This window comes from Pseudonaja textilis, chromosome 16, assembly GCF_049901715.1.
Source record: "Pseudonaja textilis isolate UNSWEBS1 chromosome 16, rPseTex1.2, whole genome shotgun sequence".
Lineage (NCBI taxonomy): Eukaryota > Metazoa > Chordata > Lepidosauria > Squamata > Elapidae > Pseudonaja > Pseudonaja textilis.
The window spans coordinates 1,796,936-1,812,845 of record NC_142005.1 but is presented as its reverse complement, the minus strand read 5'-3'; the positions used below and the strand labels follow the sequence as shown (position 1 = coordinate 1,812,845).

The 15,910-nt window shown below is 46.2% G+C and overlaps 1 protein-coding gene across 1 annotated transcript in view; it reads left to right on the top strand.

Moving 5' to 3' along the window:
• The window catches only part of LOC113447466 (serine/threonine-protein kinase MRCK gamma), a 98,370-nt gene that overhangs the window by 17,916 nt on the left and 64,544 nt on the right, over positions 1-15,910 (top strand). Inside the window, 2 exon segments of the mRNA XM_087913775.1 lie at positions 13,325-13,416; positions 15,546-15,629. Coding sequence (XP_087769901.1) covers positions 13,325-13,416; positions 15,546-15,629 — 176 coding nt within the window.

Sequence of the window (15,910 nt, the reverse complement as noted above, 5' to 3'; positions counted from 1 at the left end):
GCATCTGAATTTGGATCATGTGATGGGGGGCTGGATCTTGCAGAGGTTGGAAGTGTGAAAACGGTCATAAGTCACCTTTTCCAGGGCCGTTGTAACTTCGAATGGTCACTAAATAAATTGTTGTTAGTCAAGGACTAGAAAAACAGCAAATGAAGTGACTATGGAGATTCTCAGCCCATCATCCAGGTCCTGGCTGTGCTTTTTTCAAGAAGCAATTGGACCTCCTGGTTTCTCTTTGAAGAGGTTTCGCTTCTCAACCGAGATAGTCGCTTCTCATGCAAGAAGCTGAAGAAGCTTCTGGGATGAGAAGCGAAACCTCTTCAAAGAAAAACCAAAAAGTCCAGTGGTCTCTTGAAAAAAAAGCCCCTTTGGGACAACCAGGACCCGGATAACTGAGAAACTTTGTAAACATTCAAGCAAGGCCAAACCCTGGTTTCTTCAGGCAAGATGGTGTGACAAACCCTGGTTTATCCAAGTAAGGTAGTTGCAAAGGTGCTTTTTTTTTTTCAAGAGGCAGCTGGACTTCCTGGTTTTTCTTTGAAGACGTTTCACTTCTCATCCAAGGAGCTTCTTCAGGTCTTGCCATTGATTAATTGTTCTTCAGTGCGAGCTGAAGAAGCTTCCTGGATGAGAAGCGAAACCTCTTCAAAGAAAAAAAACAGGAAGTCCAGTGGCCTCTTGAAAAAAAAGCGCCTTTGGGACAGCAAAGAAAGTGGGAGTCCGTATCGCACAAGGCATATACGGAGAGAGGAGAAGGTCAAAGAAAACAAGGGAAGCCCAGAAGAAGATGGACGCTCAGGGACACATTACAACAGTATCCGGTTAACCATGGTTGAGGCTTCCAGAAGACTGAGCACCCAAACTTTGTATCTCCCTTGATACCTGAAGTGGTAGAACAGGAAGTGAAGAAGAAGGCAGCTGCTCTTCTGCCTTTTTGCATTTGACTGGCATTGACAAAATCTCCGTCGGTCAATTGCAGAGTCAGCTCGGTGTGGCTCAACAAATGACTGGTTGATCCAAATTGGCGTTGACAAAATCCATGTCAATCAATTGCAGAGGCCGTTTGGTTTGGATCAACCGATGACTGGCACGGACAAAATCTCCCATCGGTCAATCGCAAAGGAAGTTTGATTTAGATCAAGAAATGACTGGTGTTGACAAAATCCGTGTCAATCAATTGCAAAGGCGCTTTGATTTAGATCAAGAAATGACTGGTGTTGACAAAATCCGTGTCAATCAATTGCAAAGGCGCTTTGATTTAGATCAAGAAATGACTGGTGTTGACAAAATCCGTGTCAATCAATTGCAAAGGCGCTTTGATTTCGATCAAGAAATGACTGGCATTGACAAAATCCCACAGGTGTACAAACAAGGCCAAATCCAATCTCAACATCTGCCTGACTGCGTAACCAACTGTAATTTATTAAACTTCTAGGATGCCCGACGGAGCAATTTTGAAAGGAAGCAAAACCAAAATAAAATAAATAACTCCTATCTGGAAGTAGACAAAGTGAACGAAAGAATTACAGTACCAGGACTGTACGATTAGTGCTCAAGGTATGGTGGATGAGAAATCTACATATATAAAAGCCAAATGCCACTCAGGCATCATCACAAAATCTCCAGAACCGTAAAGCCTACAAACTTGAAATTTGGCATGTAGGTTCCTCTTGGCTTCTAGGGGCTCACTAAGAAAGGATTTTTCCAAATGACCATCAGAGCATTTAGAGTATTTCCTATATTATTACTATTAACACGCTCTGATGCTAAGGAGTTCTACTCCCCCTCCCCACCTGGAAAGAAATCTCTTCCAAATGCCAAACACAAGCAGAGGAGAGGAGTTTCACCTTTACTTTCACAGCACCAAGCAGCTTTAGTACCAAACAGTTGAGCTAAGCCATGCCCAGGCTCCTTACTGTCTCCTTGCTCGCACAGCAAATACTCTTTCAGTTTCTATACAGCCCTCAACTCTCTCACACACTGGCAGGACGCTAGCCAGATGAATACTGATGGATGCTGGTAGGCAGAGGCAGAATTTTTCCCCCTTATTTTCCTCCCCCAAAACTAAGCCCGACCACACAGTTTTGTAGCGAAGCACGGGGATCGAGCTAGTTAACCATAAAATAAGGAGATTTAGTAATTTGGACCATGTGTGAAATAAGAAATTTCTGACCCTCTGAGTTCAGGGGCCAAAGTTTCCGCCAGCGTGTCTTCAAATCGAATTGAGTTTTGCTTCTCTTCACCAAACTGGCGATGATGCAACCAGAAAGATGGGATAGAGGCTGCTCATTTGCACCCAGGACCCTACCCAACAGCTGTTTTGGAGTGGGAGGGGCAGGGCCATGACCCAGAAGTCTTGACACTCTGGGGAGCCTGGGATTCGATCTCAGCACGCTCCCCACCCAGCTCATTTCCCGGAGGAATGCCACCTGGCTGGTTTGGCGGAGGCCTGCCTGGGCGTGAGTCGAGTTGTCCGTCAAGATCCCTTTGGAAGGAATTGAGAGTCGAGCAGCCGGGATCCCAATTCACAAGACCCGGCACACCAGGTCGTCCTCGACTTAACGGCCATTCGTTTAGTGACTATAACGATGACACTGAAAAAAAACTGACCGTTGGACATTTCACAAGCGGTGTGTATTTATTCCTGTTGCTGCTTCCCAAGGTCACAAGACGTTTGCGCGTATCCCAGCCAGTTTCTGACGAGCTAAGTGTCAATGGCCGGGGAGCAGAGTAGGGAGCTGGATTCGCTTAATGACTGTATGATTCACTTAACCACTGCAGTGACTCAAAGAGAGATTCAACCTGGAAATAAGGAGGAATTTCCTGACAATGAGAACAATCAACCAAATGGAACAGAAGTTGCCTCCAGAAATTGTGAGAGCTTCATCATTGGAGGCTTTCAAGAGGAGACTGGACTGCCACCTGTCAGAAATGGTGTAGGGTCTCTCGCTTGGGCATGGGGTTGGACTAGATGACCTATAAGGTCCCTTCCAACTCTGTTAATACGTTGTTATTCTGTTATTCAGAAGTTGTGGGAGCTTCACCCCTGGAAGCTTTCAAGAAGAGACTGGACTACCCACTGTCAGAAACGGTGTAGGGCTATGATGGCGAAGCTATGGCACGGATGCCGTTGCACCAGATCAGATCTACGCATGCGCACACACCTCCCGCCAGCCAGCTGATTGTCAGGCATCTGTCACGCATGCGCAGAGATGTGCAGCGTGTGGGGGTGTGGAGATCACAGACGCATGCGCAGTGGGGTGGGGGGGTCACGCACGCATTGCATTATGGGTGCAGGCATGCATGTACGCACGTACTTTCGTCAGGCGACAATGAAGAGGTTAGCCATCACCGGTGTAGGGTCCCCTGCTTGGGTGGGTGGGGGGTCCGACTAGATCCGTGATAGCAAACCTATGTCACACATGCCACAAGTGGCACGCAGAGCCATTTCTGCCAGCACGTGAGCCGCAGGCAAACTTATCTCACTGCGCACGTGCGTGCCTCACGGAGGCTTGGAGAAAGCCTTTGCAGACTTTGCAGGCCGAATAATAGGCTTGTTTCGTCACTTCCTGTAATACCGGAAGTGACGAAACGGCCTATCATTCGGCCTGAAAAGCCTTGCAGAGACTTTTTCCAAGCTTCTTGGAGGCCGAAAAAGGCCCCCAATTGGCTGAAAATCAGCTATGAGGTGCAATGCAGGTAAGGGGCTCGTGTGGCCGGTGGGATTGCGCGCGCATGCGCAGGGGTGTGGGGAGGGGGTGCATTGCATTCTGGGTGTTGGCACGTGAGTGCGTGCGTGCCTAACGCACGCACAATGTTTGGCACAGGAGCCCCAAAAGGTTAGCCACCACTGGACTAGATGACCTCCGAGATCCTTTCCAACTCTGTTAATCTGTACCTGATTCACTGAACAACCGTGGCAAGAAAGGTTGCACAATTGGCCACAACGCATTATTAGGTATTATTCAATGTATTGGCCACGCCTTTCATTTCTACACAACTGCATCACTTAGCGACGGATGTTTCAGGAACAAATGTGGCCGTAATTCAAGGACTACCTGCCAAACCACTAGCTGAACTCAATGAGGTTCACACAGCAAATTAACCCCTTTTTGGGGGGGGGGGACATAGCTGTTTTTGTTGTTTTTTTTGAGTCTGGAATGGACTCATTTTCTAGCTTAAAAAATACGATAAACCCCACTCTAGCGATGTATTTTCATACCGGCAAATACAGGTCTTACAACAGTTCATTTAGTGACCGTTCATAGTTGCAACAGCCTTGAAACAAGCAGCCTAGGACCGTTTTTCACAGTTACGACTGTGAAATGACCATGCAATCAAAATTTGGAGGCTGGGCAACTGAGTCGTAATATTGATGGTCGCAGACGGTGTCCCGGGAGGGGGGTCACGCCATTCCCCTTTTTGCGACCTTCTGACAGGCGAAGTTCAAGGTGGGCCCTGGATTCATTTAACAACGGGGTTGCTCGCTTAAACAATTGCGGTGATTCGCTTTACCGCAGTGGCAAGCCAGGTCGTAAAATGGAGCCAAAACACTCACTTCACAAACTGTCTCGCTCAGCAACAGAAAAGGTTGGGTTCAGGGGTGGTCGTAAGGGGCGAGGACCGGCTGTAGGACGAGATGACCACCAAGGCCCCTTCCAACTCTTGTTCATCTGTCTCCGTCCCCTGAAATCAGATTTATCCTAGTCAGTAACCCACGGCTCTAGAGCCGCATGCAGCTCTTTGGGCCCTCTGCTATGGCTCCCTGTTGGGTAATCCCACCCCTGGCTGGACGATGGCTGATAAAACACAAAAAACAGAAATGAGAGGGAGGGGAGAGAGAGAGAGAGACCCATTTCCTACAGAAAACACCCAGAGCCACAAAACCTGGGTGGGTGGGTCATGTGATAGAGGGTGGGAGTGCTGTCAAGTTGCCCCCCCCCCCGGTTTTGAGGCTTACGGTGTTTTCTGTGGGAAACGGGTCCAAATCACTGGTGGTATTTGACTGGTTTCTGCCAAGCCTGTAGCAGCGATGAGCAATGGAGACCGAACCGGTTCTCTCCGCCACTCAGCTGTTGGGCCCACCCACCTGCCCGGGCTCCCAAACTCACCTTTATCCGCTAAATTTGAAGTTCAGCTGCTTTGCGGGGCACAGACGAGTTTGCTGCGCGGCAGCTGCTGAACCAACTGGGATCGTGCAGGCTTGCAGGAGGCGAGTTAGAACGCCTCTGCGCCTGCGCAAAGTGTGCGTTTGGCATGCGCGCAAAGCGTGCCCACCAAGCCATACCCACCAAACTGGTGGTAAAAAATATTTAAATCCCACCACTGGTCCAAATGGCTCTTTTAGTGTTGAAGGTGGTGTGATGAGACCCAAAGGGGCGTGGCACAAAGACAACACAGTCAAATAATCAAGAGTCCCTTTATTATCTCCAACTTTGCCCCCAATGTCCAGGTTACTTTCTGGGCTGGAGAAAAACTCTCCTTGACTGCAGAAAATTCAGTCCAAAACAGGGTGAACACAAACTGTAACTTAAAGTCCAATCAAGCCAAACGGAAGTTATTAGTTTAGCAGGACAGGAGCAAGAATTTCAATCTTGACAGCACAGTAAAACTCACACAGTTGGGAAGACACCAGGAACACAGATAAGCCATGACAATACCAGATAATACCATTTGCTCCCAACAACCGGCTGCACACAGCTTGCCTTTTTTATACACTCTGTCCCCAGCTGCAGCTAATGAAGGGAATCAGTGCCCTTTCCTCCCCCGTAAGCCACCCATGCAACCCACATTGCTCCCTTCTCCATCCCTCCATGCATGCCCTAGGATGAGGAGGGGGTGGGCCTGGGTCTTCCTCTGAATTCCCTTTCCCTTGTTCTACCTCTCCCTTGTTCTACCTCTTCCCTGCTCTGCCCAGCCAGACTTTGCCCTTCCCCAGTTTCCTCCACAGCCAACGAAGCCGCACTCCCACTTCCTGTCAGCTGTTTGTCTTCCTTCTCGGAGTCAGACTCCGACAGGGGCATGACAGGTGGCAGACCTTAAACCCTAGGAAATTGGGAGTGGAGTGCCATGGGAATACACCTGGTGCACCTTGATCTGACCTGGATGAAGCAGGTTATGTCAACTGAGTTGCAAGACATAAGCAAAATAAACAACCACCACAGATAAACAACAACAACGACAACAAACCGTTAGCGAGTGTTGCAAGGAGCTGATTTCATTCTCTCCCCACGTGGGATTTCCAAGGGGAAGCGTTGGGTTTTTTTTTCTGGTCAAACCAAAACACACACAGGAAGATGCTAATTGTCAACTCATAAAATATTCCTCTGGTCTTTTTAAAGTTGCCAACAGAAAGGGAGAGGGCGGCCGTACGGCAGCTTGGGAACTGAAACTGCATTCCATACATAGTTTTTCAAAGATAGTTTCTAGTTGTCCAAAGTTTCTGCCTTGCAAAATTCTACCTGGAGAGCCTGATGGATGACTCTGGGCTAGGGAGGTGTCCCATTGGAGAATATGAATTACGATACGCCCAGGGGGTGGAGAGAAAACCAGGGTCAAGGGTGACAATGAATTATATCTCTCAGTGCCGGACATGTTAACTTCCAATAAATCCTTTTGAAGTTTTGTAAGTTTGACTCATATGGGTAGTCCTCTATTTACAACTGCAATTGAGCCCAAAATTTCTACTGCTAAGCAAGGCCAGCTGTTGAACGAGTGAGTTTTGCCCGTTTTACGACCTTTCTTGCCACAGATGTTAAGTGAATCACTGCAATTGTTAGCGATGCTGGCTGAGGAATTCCTGGACTTGAAGTTGCCAAGTTTGAGGACCCCTGGTCTGAACGTTGATCACATAACCAGGGGGATGCAGGGGTCAGAGGTGTGAAAAAAAATTATTTTATTTTATTTATTTTATTTGTCAAGCAAGTATTAGATAACAGGTTTAAGTATAAACATGATTATGTCACATTTTTCAATGCCATTGTAACTTTGAACAGTCCCTAAATGAATTGTTGTAAGTTAAGGTACTACCTGTATTTGCAAAATGTTTTATTCAACACAATTCCCCACAAAAACACAAAAAAAAAAAAAAAAAAAAAAAAAAATAAATAAAAAAAAAACATATATAAAAAAAAAAAAAAAACACAATTCTGTCAGCCCCCCCCCCCCCCCCCCCCCCCCCCCCCCCCCCCCCCCCCCCCCCCCCCCCCCTAATGTCCAAATAAGTTTAATCAAAACAAAATTAATGAGAGTTATAGAAGAGGTTAATTTGGTTAATTAAGATCAATTAAGTCAGTTAATTAAGATCAATTAAAACTTTGCATTTTACACGATCTGCAGATGCAAAAAGAAGCTATTGATTGTTCCAGTGAGGTGAAATGGCATAGCCACTGCTTATATATATGTGTGTGTGTATATATATACATATATATACATATATACACATACATACATACATATATATTTCCCATGCAGGTAACTCAGTCTTCATCTCCTTGCAATATTAGCATAGTAGCTTTTTAAGAAGCTCAAATGGTGAGCCACACCCAAAATAAGATTTATCCAAATAAATTCCTTCAATTAGAGCTGCTGTGAACTTGTTACTGGTAGCCTACATTATTCATGGCATGGATAAAATGTCTTTTAAAATGCTTTTGGAAAATGAAGTTATTTTAAATAATGCTTTTGTTTAAAAAATTCAACGCATTGCTCTTCCTTCAGTCATTCATTTCTCCTTCCTGGCTTCACAGGGTCAGCTGAGGCTCCGGCTTTCTCTGATTTTCCAGTTTAATTTGTATAACATGGTTATTGTAATGATTGTGTCCTAATTGCACTACCGCATAAGGTGGTGACTAGCTGGATCCCCGTGCTTCGCTACGAAACTATGTGGTCGGACTTAGTTTTTGGGAAGGACAATAAGGGGGAAATTCTGCCTACCAGCATCCATTGGTATTCATCTGACTAGCGTCCAGTCAGTGTGTGAGAGAGTTGAGGGCTGTCTGGAAACTGAAAGAGTATTTGCTGTGTGAGCAAGGAGGAGACAGCCAGGAGCCTGGGTGTGGCTTAGCTCAACTGTTCTGTACTAAAGCTGCTTTACTGCTGAAACTCCTCTGCTTGTGTTTTGCATTTGGAAGAGATTTCTTTTCAGGTGGGAAGGGGGAATAGAACTCCTTAGCATCAGATCGTGTTAGTAATAATAATATATCAAATAATAACTATATAATATATCAAATAATAACTAATAATAATATATCAAATAATATATCAAATAATCAAATATATAACTATAATAATATATCAAATAATAACTAATAAATAACTAATGATGGTCATTTTGAGAAATCCTTTCTTAGTGAGCACCTAGAAGCCAAGAGGAACATGTGTGCCAAATTTACGATTCTGGAGATTTCGTGATGGTGCGTGAGGGGCCCTTCGCTTTTATAGATAGATAGATTACATAAATAATACATTACCTTTACACAGTGTGCAAAACTACAGGGATTCCTTGACTTACAATAGTTTGTTTAGTGACTCTTTGAAGTTACAAGTGCACTGAAAAAGTAACTTGTGACCCCTTGTCACACTTAACAACTGTGGTCCCACGATCAGTATTCAGATGCTTGGCAACTGGCATGTCCTGACGACGGTTGCAGGGTCCCAAGGCCACACGGTTCCCCTTTTGCAGCCTTCTGACCAGTCAATGGGGAAGCCAAATTCAATTTAACAACCAGGTTAGTAACTTAACTGTAATGATTCACTTAACAAGCGTGGCAAAATGGGACCAAAAACCTTACTTAACGGCTGTCTCACTTAGCACCACAAATGTTGTGTGTTGTAAGTTGAGGACTCCCTGAACAAACTAATCAAGGGTTTGTCCAAAATGCAAAGCTGTAAAACAAAGCTGGCTTGAACCCTGGCACTGTATACACCCCGCTCTTAAAGAGGGAACCAGCAATTCTTCGTTATCATTATGGGACTGTTCAAAGTTACAATGGCATTGGAAAAGGCTTCACAGATTAGCAGAGTTGGAAGGGATCTGGGAGGTCATCTAGTCTAACCCTAACCCTAACCCCTGCCCAAGCAGGAGACCCTACACAATTTCTGACTGATGGTGGCCCAGCCTCTTCTTGAAAGCCTCCAGGGATGAAGCTCCCACAACTTCCAAAGGCAACTTCTGTTCCATGGGTTGATTGTTCTCACAGTCAGAAAATTTCTCCTTATTTCCAGGTTGAGTCTCTCCTTGTTCAGTTTCCATCTGCTGTTCCTTGTCTGGCCTTGGGCTGCCTTGGAGAATAGCTTGACCCCCTTCCTCCTCCTCTCTGGAGCAGCCCCTCAAATATCAGAAGGCTGCTCTCCTGTCTCCCCCGGTCCTTCTCTTCCCTAGACTAGCCAGGCCCAGTTCCTGCTATCGTTCATCGTATGTTTCAGCCTCCCGTCCCCTCATCATCCTGGTTGCTCTTCTCTGCACTCTTTCCAGAGTCTCAACATCTTTTTTATAGTGTGGTGACCCAAACTGGATGCAGTACTCTAGGTGTGGCCTTACTAAGGCTTTACACAGTGGTATTAGTACTTCCCTTGATCTTGATTGTATCCCTCTGTTAATGCAACTTAGGATCACATTGGCTTTTTTGGCTGCCGCTGCACATGGCTGGCTCCTATTTAGCTGGTTGTCCCCTAAGACTCCGAGATCCTTCTCCCAGTTAATGCTATTGGGCCTGGTTTCTATGTGTGTAATTTACAACTGGTCCTCAGACTTACGACTGTCACTGCGTCCTCGTGATCCCAATGATCAAAATTCGGGCACTTGGCAACCCAGTTAAACCAAGGTGGGAAGCCAGATTCAATTAACGACCGCGTGATTCAGTTTGTAACTAAAGTGATTCCGCGACGGAAAGGTCGTAAAATTGGGCATGCCTCATTGAACAACCACCCGCCTCATCGAAGCGACGGAAAATCCCCAGTTGATTTGGAATGGTTCTAAGCCGCCGGGTGTTGCCTTTGGTGAGACCTGGGGGGGCGGAGGGGGGGAGAGCGTGGATGTTAAATAAATAAATGATTAAAATGTAGTCGTAAGTCCAAGGACTACCTGCATTGAAAACCAGGGATCCTGGATCCTTCCCTGCGTGGCGGGTTAAAAGCCGAAGATTCGTTTCTTCTCAGGAGCTGAACCTGCAAATGGGGGAAATCTCCCACAGGTGCGTGGACTTCAACTCCCAGAATCCCTCAGTCCACCCATCTTGAAGCACAGCTGCCTGGGGAATTCTGGGAGTTGAAGTCCACACATCTTAAGGCTGAAACCCAACCCTTGCCTTGTGTTATCGAGGCCTGGCTGACTCAATTGGCAGGAATGGCTGTATGGGTGCATTTTGTTCACCTGGGAAAGGCGCAAACCAAGGGGCCGAGTTGGTTTTCTGAACAACTTGCCAAGGAAACTCCCAAAGGCCCCAGAGGTACGTAGATTAACAGAGTTGGAAGGGACCTTGTAGGTCATCCAGTCCAACCGCCCACCCAAGCAGGAAACCCCGCACCATTTCTGACAGGGGGCAGTCCAGACTCTTCTTGAAAGCCTCCAGTGATGAAGATCTCCTCACCTTTCCTCTGGGAATGCGGTTTGGCCCATTGGGGGCTCTCTTAAGGACTAGAACCTTGGGTTGTTGTTTTTTTCCCCCATAGCAACCAGCAAAGCTGTGGTTCTCAAAAGAACAGTGGCTTTCATGCTCTGATGGAATCAGGGAGGTGGGGAGGTGGCTGCCTCCTGGATGTCGGAGCAGGTTCACCAAGCCAGGCGGGACGGGACACGCAAGGCTGCCCAGGGCGGAGGATGGGTTGGTTCACCACAATTCCCACCGCGGCTCCTGGGCTTCCAGCATCTCCCAGGGGAGAAAGGAGAGCAGCAGGCAAGACTACTCCAGCTTTTGGGAAAACCCCAGGGCCTAGTGGTTAGAGCGAGGTTTATTCAATCTCATCCGCTTGGAGATGAGTGGACTTCAGTTCCCAGAATTCCCCAGTGCGCACCAGTGGTGGTATGCTACCCATTTGGCCCGGTTCAGTCGAACCAGTAGCAAAAATTCCTATCGGTTGGGCCGAACCAATCGTTTAAAAAAGCCTCCAACAATCTGCTGAGAGGAGAAAGAAGAGAAAAATGCAGGATTGGCCCTTTATCCTCTCAGCTGATCGGCACTGCAGGCCTCAGCTGGTGTGGGGAAAGCTGCGTGCATTAGGTGCGCGTGTGTTAGGTGCGCGCGCACACACTCGCGCGATCACCAAACCGGTAGTGGATCAGGTAGGATCCCACTGCTGCTGCGGACATCAACTGCCGGAATTGCCAGCCAGCATGCTTTAAAGTGTGCAGAATTTGACTCCCACAATTCCCCAGCCAGCATGCCTTAAGAAGGATGGACTACAATTCCCAGAATTCCCTGGCCGGGGTGCTTCAAGATGGGTGGACTTCGAGTCCCAGAATTCCCCGGCCAGCATGGACATTTTAAAGCTGCCAAGGTTGAGAAAAACCCTTTGTTTTGCAGCTTTAGATTTAGCTAAGAATTGAAAGCGAGTTAGGAGGGAAGGCCACCAGGCAATCCCCTGGATATTCAGCTAGGCTGGGTATTCCACAAAAGCGAAAACAAACCAGAAGAAAGCGACAAGCAAAGCCGTTCCATATTGCTTGGTTCGTCTGAAGAGCTGGGTCTTGCATTTGTGTGAGGCCAGAACATCCAATAACCAGGTTATCTTTATGACGTCAAGCAGACAAAGCTTTGGCAGACATTTTGTCTGCAAAATGTTGGAAATATAACCATAACCTAGGGACTTACTCTCATATGTGGTGGACTTGCACCAAAAGAAAAAAAAATATTGGGAGAAAAGTAGCTGGCTGGAAAAAAAATAACTATAGGTTGAAAACCAGAAGTATATTTGCTGGGCATAATAATCCCAGGGGGTTATGGTAAAGGAACTGTTTAGTTTTACATATATTGACAGCAGAAAGGATTAACTTTGCAAAATACTGGATAAATGAGAATACCCTGCCAGATGAGGAAGTAATTAGGAACATTCTAGAATGTGCTGAGATGGACAGATTAACCTTAAAAATAAAGAAGAAAGAAGACTCAGAATATTACCTGATATGGAATAGATTCCACAAGTGGTTAAAGACAAGAGATAGAAGTTAGAGGAAGAAAAATGATGAATGTATGTATTTAAAACAGATGGTTTATAACTATAGCTGCTATAGGTACTAAAATATGAATGAGTTAAGCATAAAAAGAAATCTATTATACTATATGGGAGCTATCATAATATCATTAGAGCTATGAATGTATGTGTTATTATTATATCTATATAAAAGCGAAATACCCCTCATGCATCATGACAAAATCTCCAGAACCGTAAAGCCTACAAATTTGAAATTTGGTACGTAGGTTCCTCTTGGCTTCTAGGTGCTCACTAAGAAAAGGTTTTTCCAAATGACCATCAGAGCATTTAGAGTATTTCCTATATTATTATTAACACGCTCTGATGCTAAGGAGTTCGACTCCCCCATCCCACCTGAAAAGAAATCTCTTCCAAATGCAAAACACAAGCAGAGGAGAGGAGTTTCAGTTTCGGTTTTAGTTTCACAGCACCAAGCAGCTTTAGTATAGAACAGTTGAGCTAAGCCACGCCCAGGCTCCTTGCTGTCTCCTTCTTGCTCACACAGCAAATACTCTTTCAGTTTCCAAACAGCCCTCAACTCTCTCACACAGTGACAGGACGCTAGCCAGATGAATACCGATGGATGCTGGTAGGCAGAGGCAGAATTTTCCCCCTTTATTTTCCTCCCCCAAAACTAAGCCCAATCACAGAGTTAGAGAGTACAGAGCTAGTTATTAATATTAATAGTTAACGGGTTAATATTTATTATAGTATTAGCTATGGTTTTGTTTCTTGTGAACAGTATGCTCTGACAAAAATGCTGTATTCTAAAATGTTTATGAATGAATATTTTTAATCATGCGGGGCTGGGGGACGGGACGACAGGCAATGCTTTAAAAAAACCCATGTAAAAATTAGGAGGAAACCCCCGTATTTTAGCCGGGCCTGGCAGTTTCCCTATGCCAGTGCAGCATTCACTCTCTTCGGGCTGCCCGCAAATCATCCAAGCACCAAACGGGCTACAGAAGAAAACAATAAAATGAAAATGAACCACGTTTTAAAACGGATCGAGCTTGACACGCAGAACGGCTGGTTTTATGCATCCTGTTCAGCAGGTTTTCCGCTGGTGCCGTTGTGGCGAATGACTCCATAAAACAAGTTTATTTTCGTTTTCTTTTAATGTCTTTCTCTCAAGCCTCTCCGTTGGTTTCCCGGGCAAAACAGCTGAGTTTGCGTCGTGACGACTTTGAGATCCTGAAGGTGATCGGCAGAGGAGCCTTTGGGGAGGTGAGTCCCCAGAAATGGGGGAAGGGGGGGGGGCTTAAAGCCACAGGCTGGCTCAGGAGGCACTTTGGGGTACCCTGAGCTTCATCAGAAGAGCCTCGCATTCCCACAACAGCCTGACCTGTATTACGGGAAGCCCTTAACTTACAACTATCCGTTAATGACCGTTCGAAGTTGCTGCAGAACTGACAAAAAAGTGACTTAATAATGATCCTCGCACTTATGACTGCCACAGCATTCCCCCCCGCGTGGTCACATGATCAAAATTTGGGCATAACTAGCCAATGATTTATGACATTTGAATTATCCTAGATGGCCATTTATGGCCTTCCCAGCCAGCTTCCAACAAGCAAAGCGATGAGCAGAAGCTGGATTCACTTAACGACTGGATGTTTCACTTAATGATGGCAGTGATTTGCTTATCAACCGGGGCAAAAATAAAAATTAACTTCAGGCCTGATTCGCTTAATCATCTTGCTTTGCAACATTTTTTTTTTGTCTTTTAATGATCCCATAATCCGTTGTATTGGGTTAGAGTCGGGGCAGCTTCATGGAGCGGAGCGTTTACTGGCCAGATGCTTTTCCTGTTGCCAGCACGGAGTTCACAGCAGATACATTCTCCTTGTGCCCAGAGAGAGAAATATATACCTGCCCGATTCCCTTAACCCTCTTGCTTAGCAACAGAAATACGGGCAAAAAATTGATGTTATATCTTGAGAACTCCCTGTACTCCATAAACACATTTTTCAATTCTGGCCTTGGACTGTGCATTCGATCTGGCTGGGTTCACACAATGTCCTAAGCGGAAACACTGACCAAGAGCTTCCCACTGCTGGTGTTTGGGGTATTTGCAGAGGGGCTAGAATCTGGGTCCACTGAAGCAAAACTCCTAGGTTGCATCAACAGAGGGATATTATCAGAATAACAGAATTGGAAGGGACCTTGGAGGTCTTCTAGTCCAACCCTCTGCTCAGGCAGGAGACTCTTTGCCATTCCAGGCCAGTAGCTGTCCAGTCTCTTCTTCAAAACCTCCAGTGATGAAGCCCCTGTTCCACCGGCTAATTACTCACTGGTTAATTGTTAATTGTGTTAAGGTCACATGAAGTGCTAGCACCGTTTTATACTGCACTGATCAAGCCACACATGGAATTCTGTGTCCAATTCCGGTTACCCCAATAGAGCAAAGATTCCTGAGACTTTGGAAAAAGTTCAGTTAGGACAAGCAAAGGCCTGGAGACCAAAACATATGAAGAACGGTTGCAGAAACCGGCTACGTCTAGCTAAATAGGAGGCCAGCCGTGTGCAGCAGCAGCAGCAGCCAAACAAGCCAATGTAATCCTAAATTGCATTAACAGAGGGATACAATCGAGGTCAAGGGAGGTAACTACTCTTTAAAGCCTTAGTAAGACCACACTTGGAATCCTGCATCCACTTTTGGTCACCACACTATTAAAAAAGAGGTTGAGACTCTGGAAAGAGTGCAGAGAAGAGCAACCAGGACGATGAGGGGACTGGAGGCTAAAACATACGATGACCGGTTGCAGGAACTGGGCCTGGCTAGTCTAGGGAAGAGAAGGACCATGGTGTCGTGCTTGGGTGGGGGGGTTAGACTAGATGACCTACAAGGTCTCTTCCAACTGTTAATCTGAATCTATCTAAGATGATCAAAGGCCTGGAGATTAAAAAATACGATGAATGGTCGCAGGAACTGGGCCTGGCTAGTCTAGGGAAGAGAAGGACCAGGGGAGACAGGAGAGCAGCCTTCCAATATTTGAGGGGCTGCCACAGAGAGAAAGGGGGGGTCTCAAGCTATTCTCCAAGGCACCCGAAGGCCAGACAAGGAATAATAATGGGTGGAAACTGAACAAGGAGAGATTCAACCTGGAAATAAGGAGGAATTTTCTGACAGGGAGAACAATTAACCAGGGGAACAGAAGTTGCCTTTGGAAGTTGTGGGAGCTTCATCACTGGAAGTCTTCAAGACAACCATTTGTCCAGAGTGGGACAGGGTCTCCTGTTTGAGGAAGGGGTTGGACTACATGACCCCACAAGGCCCCTTCCGGCTCAGTTAGTCTATGATTCCGTGTTCTTATTCTAAGGGCTCCCCCCCGCTCCTCTCTCTCTCCTCCCAGGTGGCCGTCGTGCGGATGAAGCAGACGGAGAAAATCTATGCCATGAAGATCCTGCACAAGTGGGAAATGCTGAAGAGAACCGAGGTGACGATTCCCTTGGGATCCCATTTGCCAAAGTCAAGCCAGTGATCTCCACAAGTTAGGGGTAGATCCTCGGATGGGAGACCACCAGGAGATCCCTAGGCTAGCCCGGAAAAGCAGCTGGAGAAAAGCGGCATTAAACCATTTTTGTGCCATTGTTAAGAACATGACAGATACGGAATTGGGCCATTTGTGGGATCTCCAGCCACTAATCTTTCATTGATTCAGCTCTGATTTTCATTGATTCCTTCGTTTCGTTAAATCCAGAAACTTTCTTATCCGTC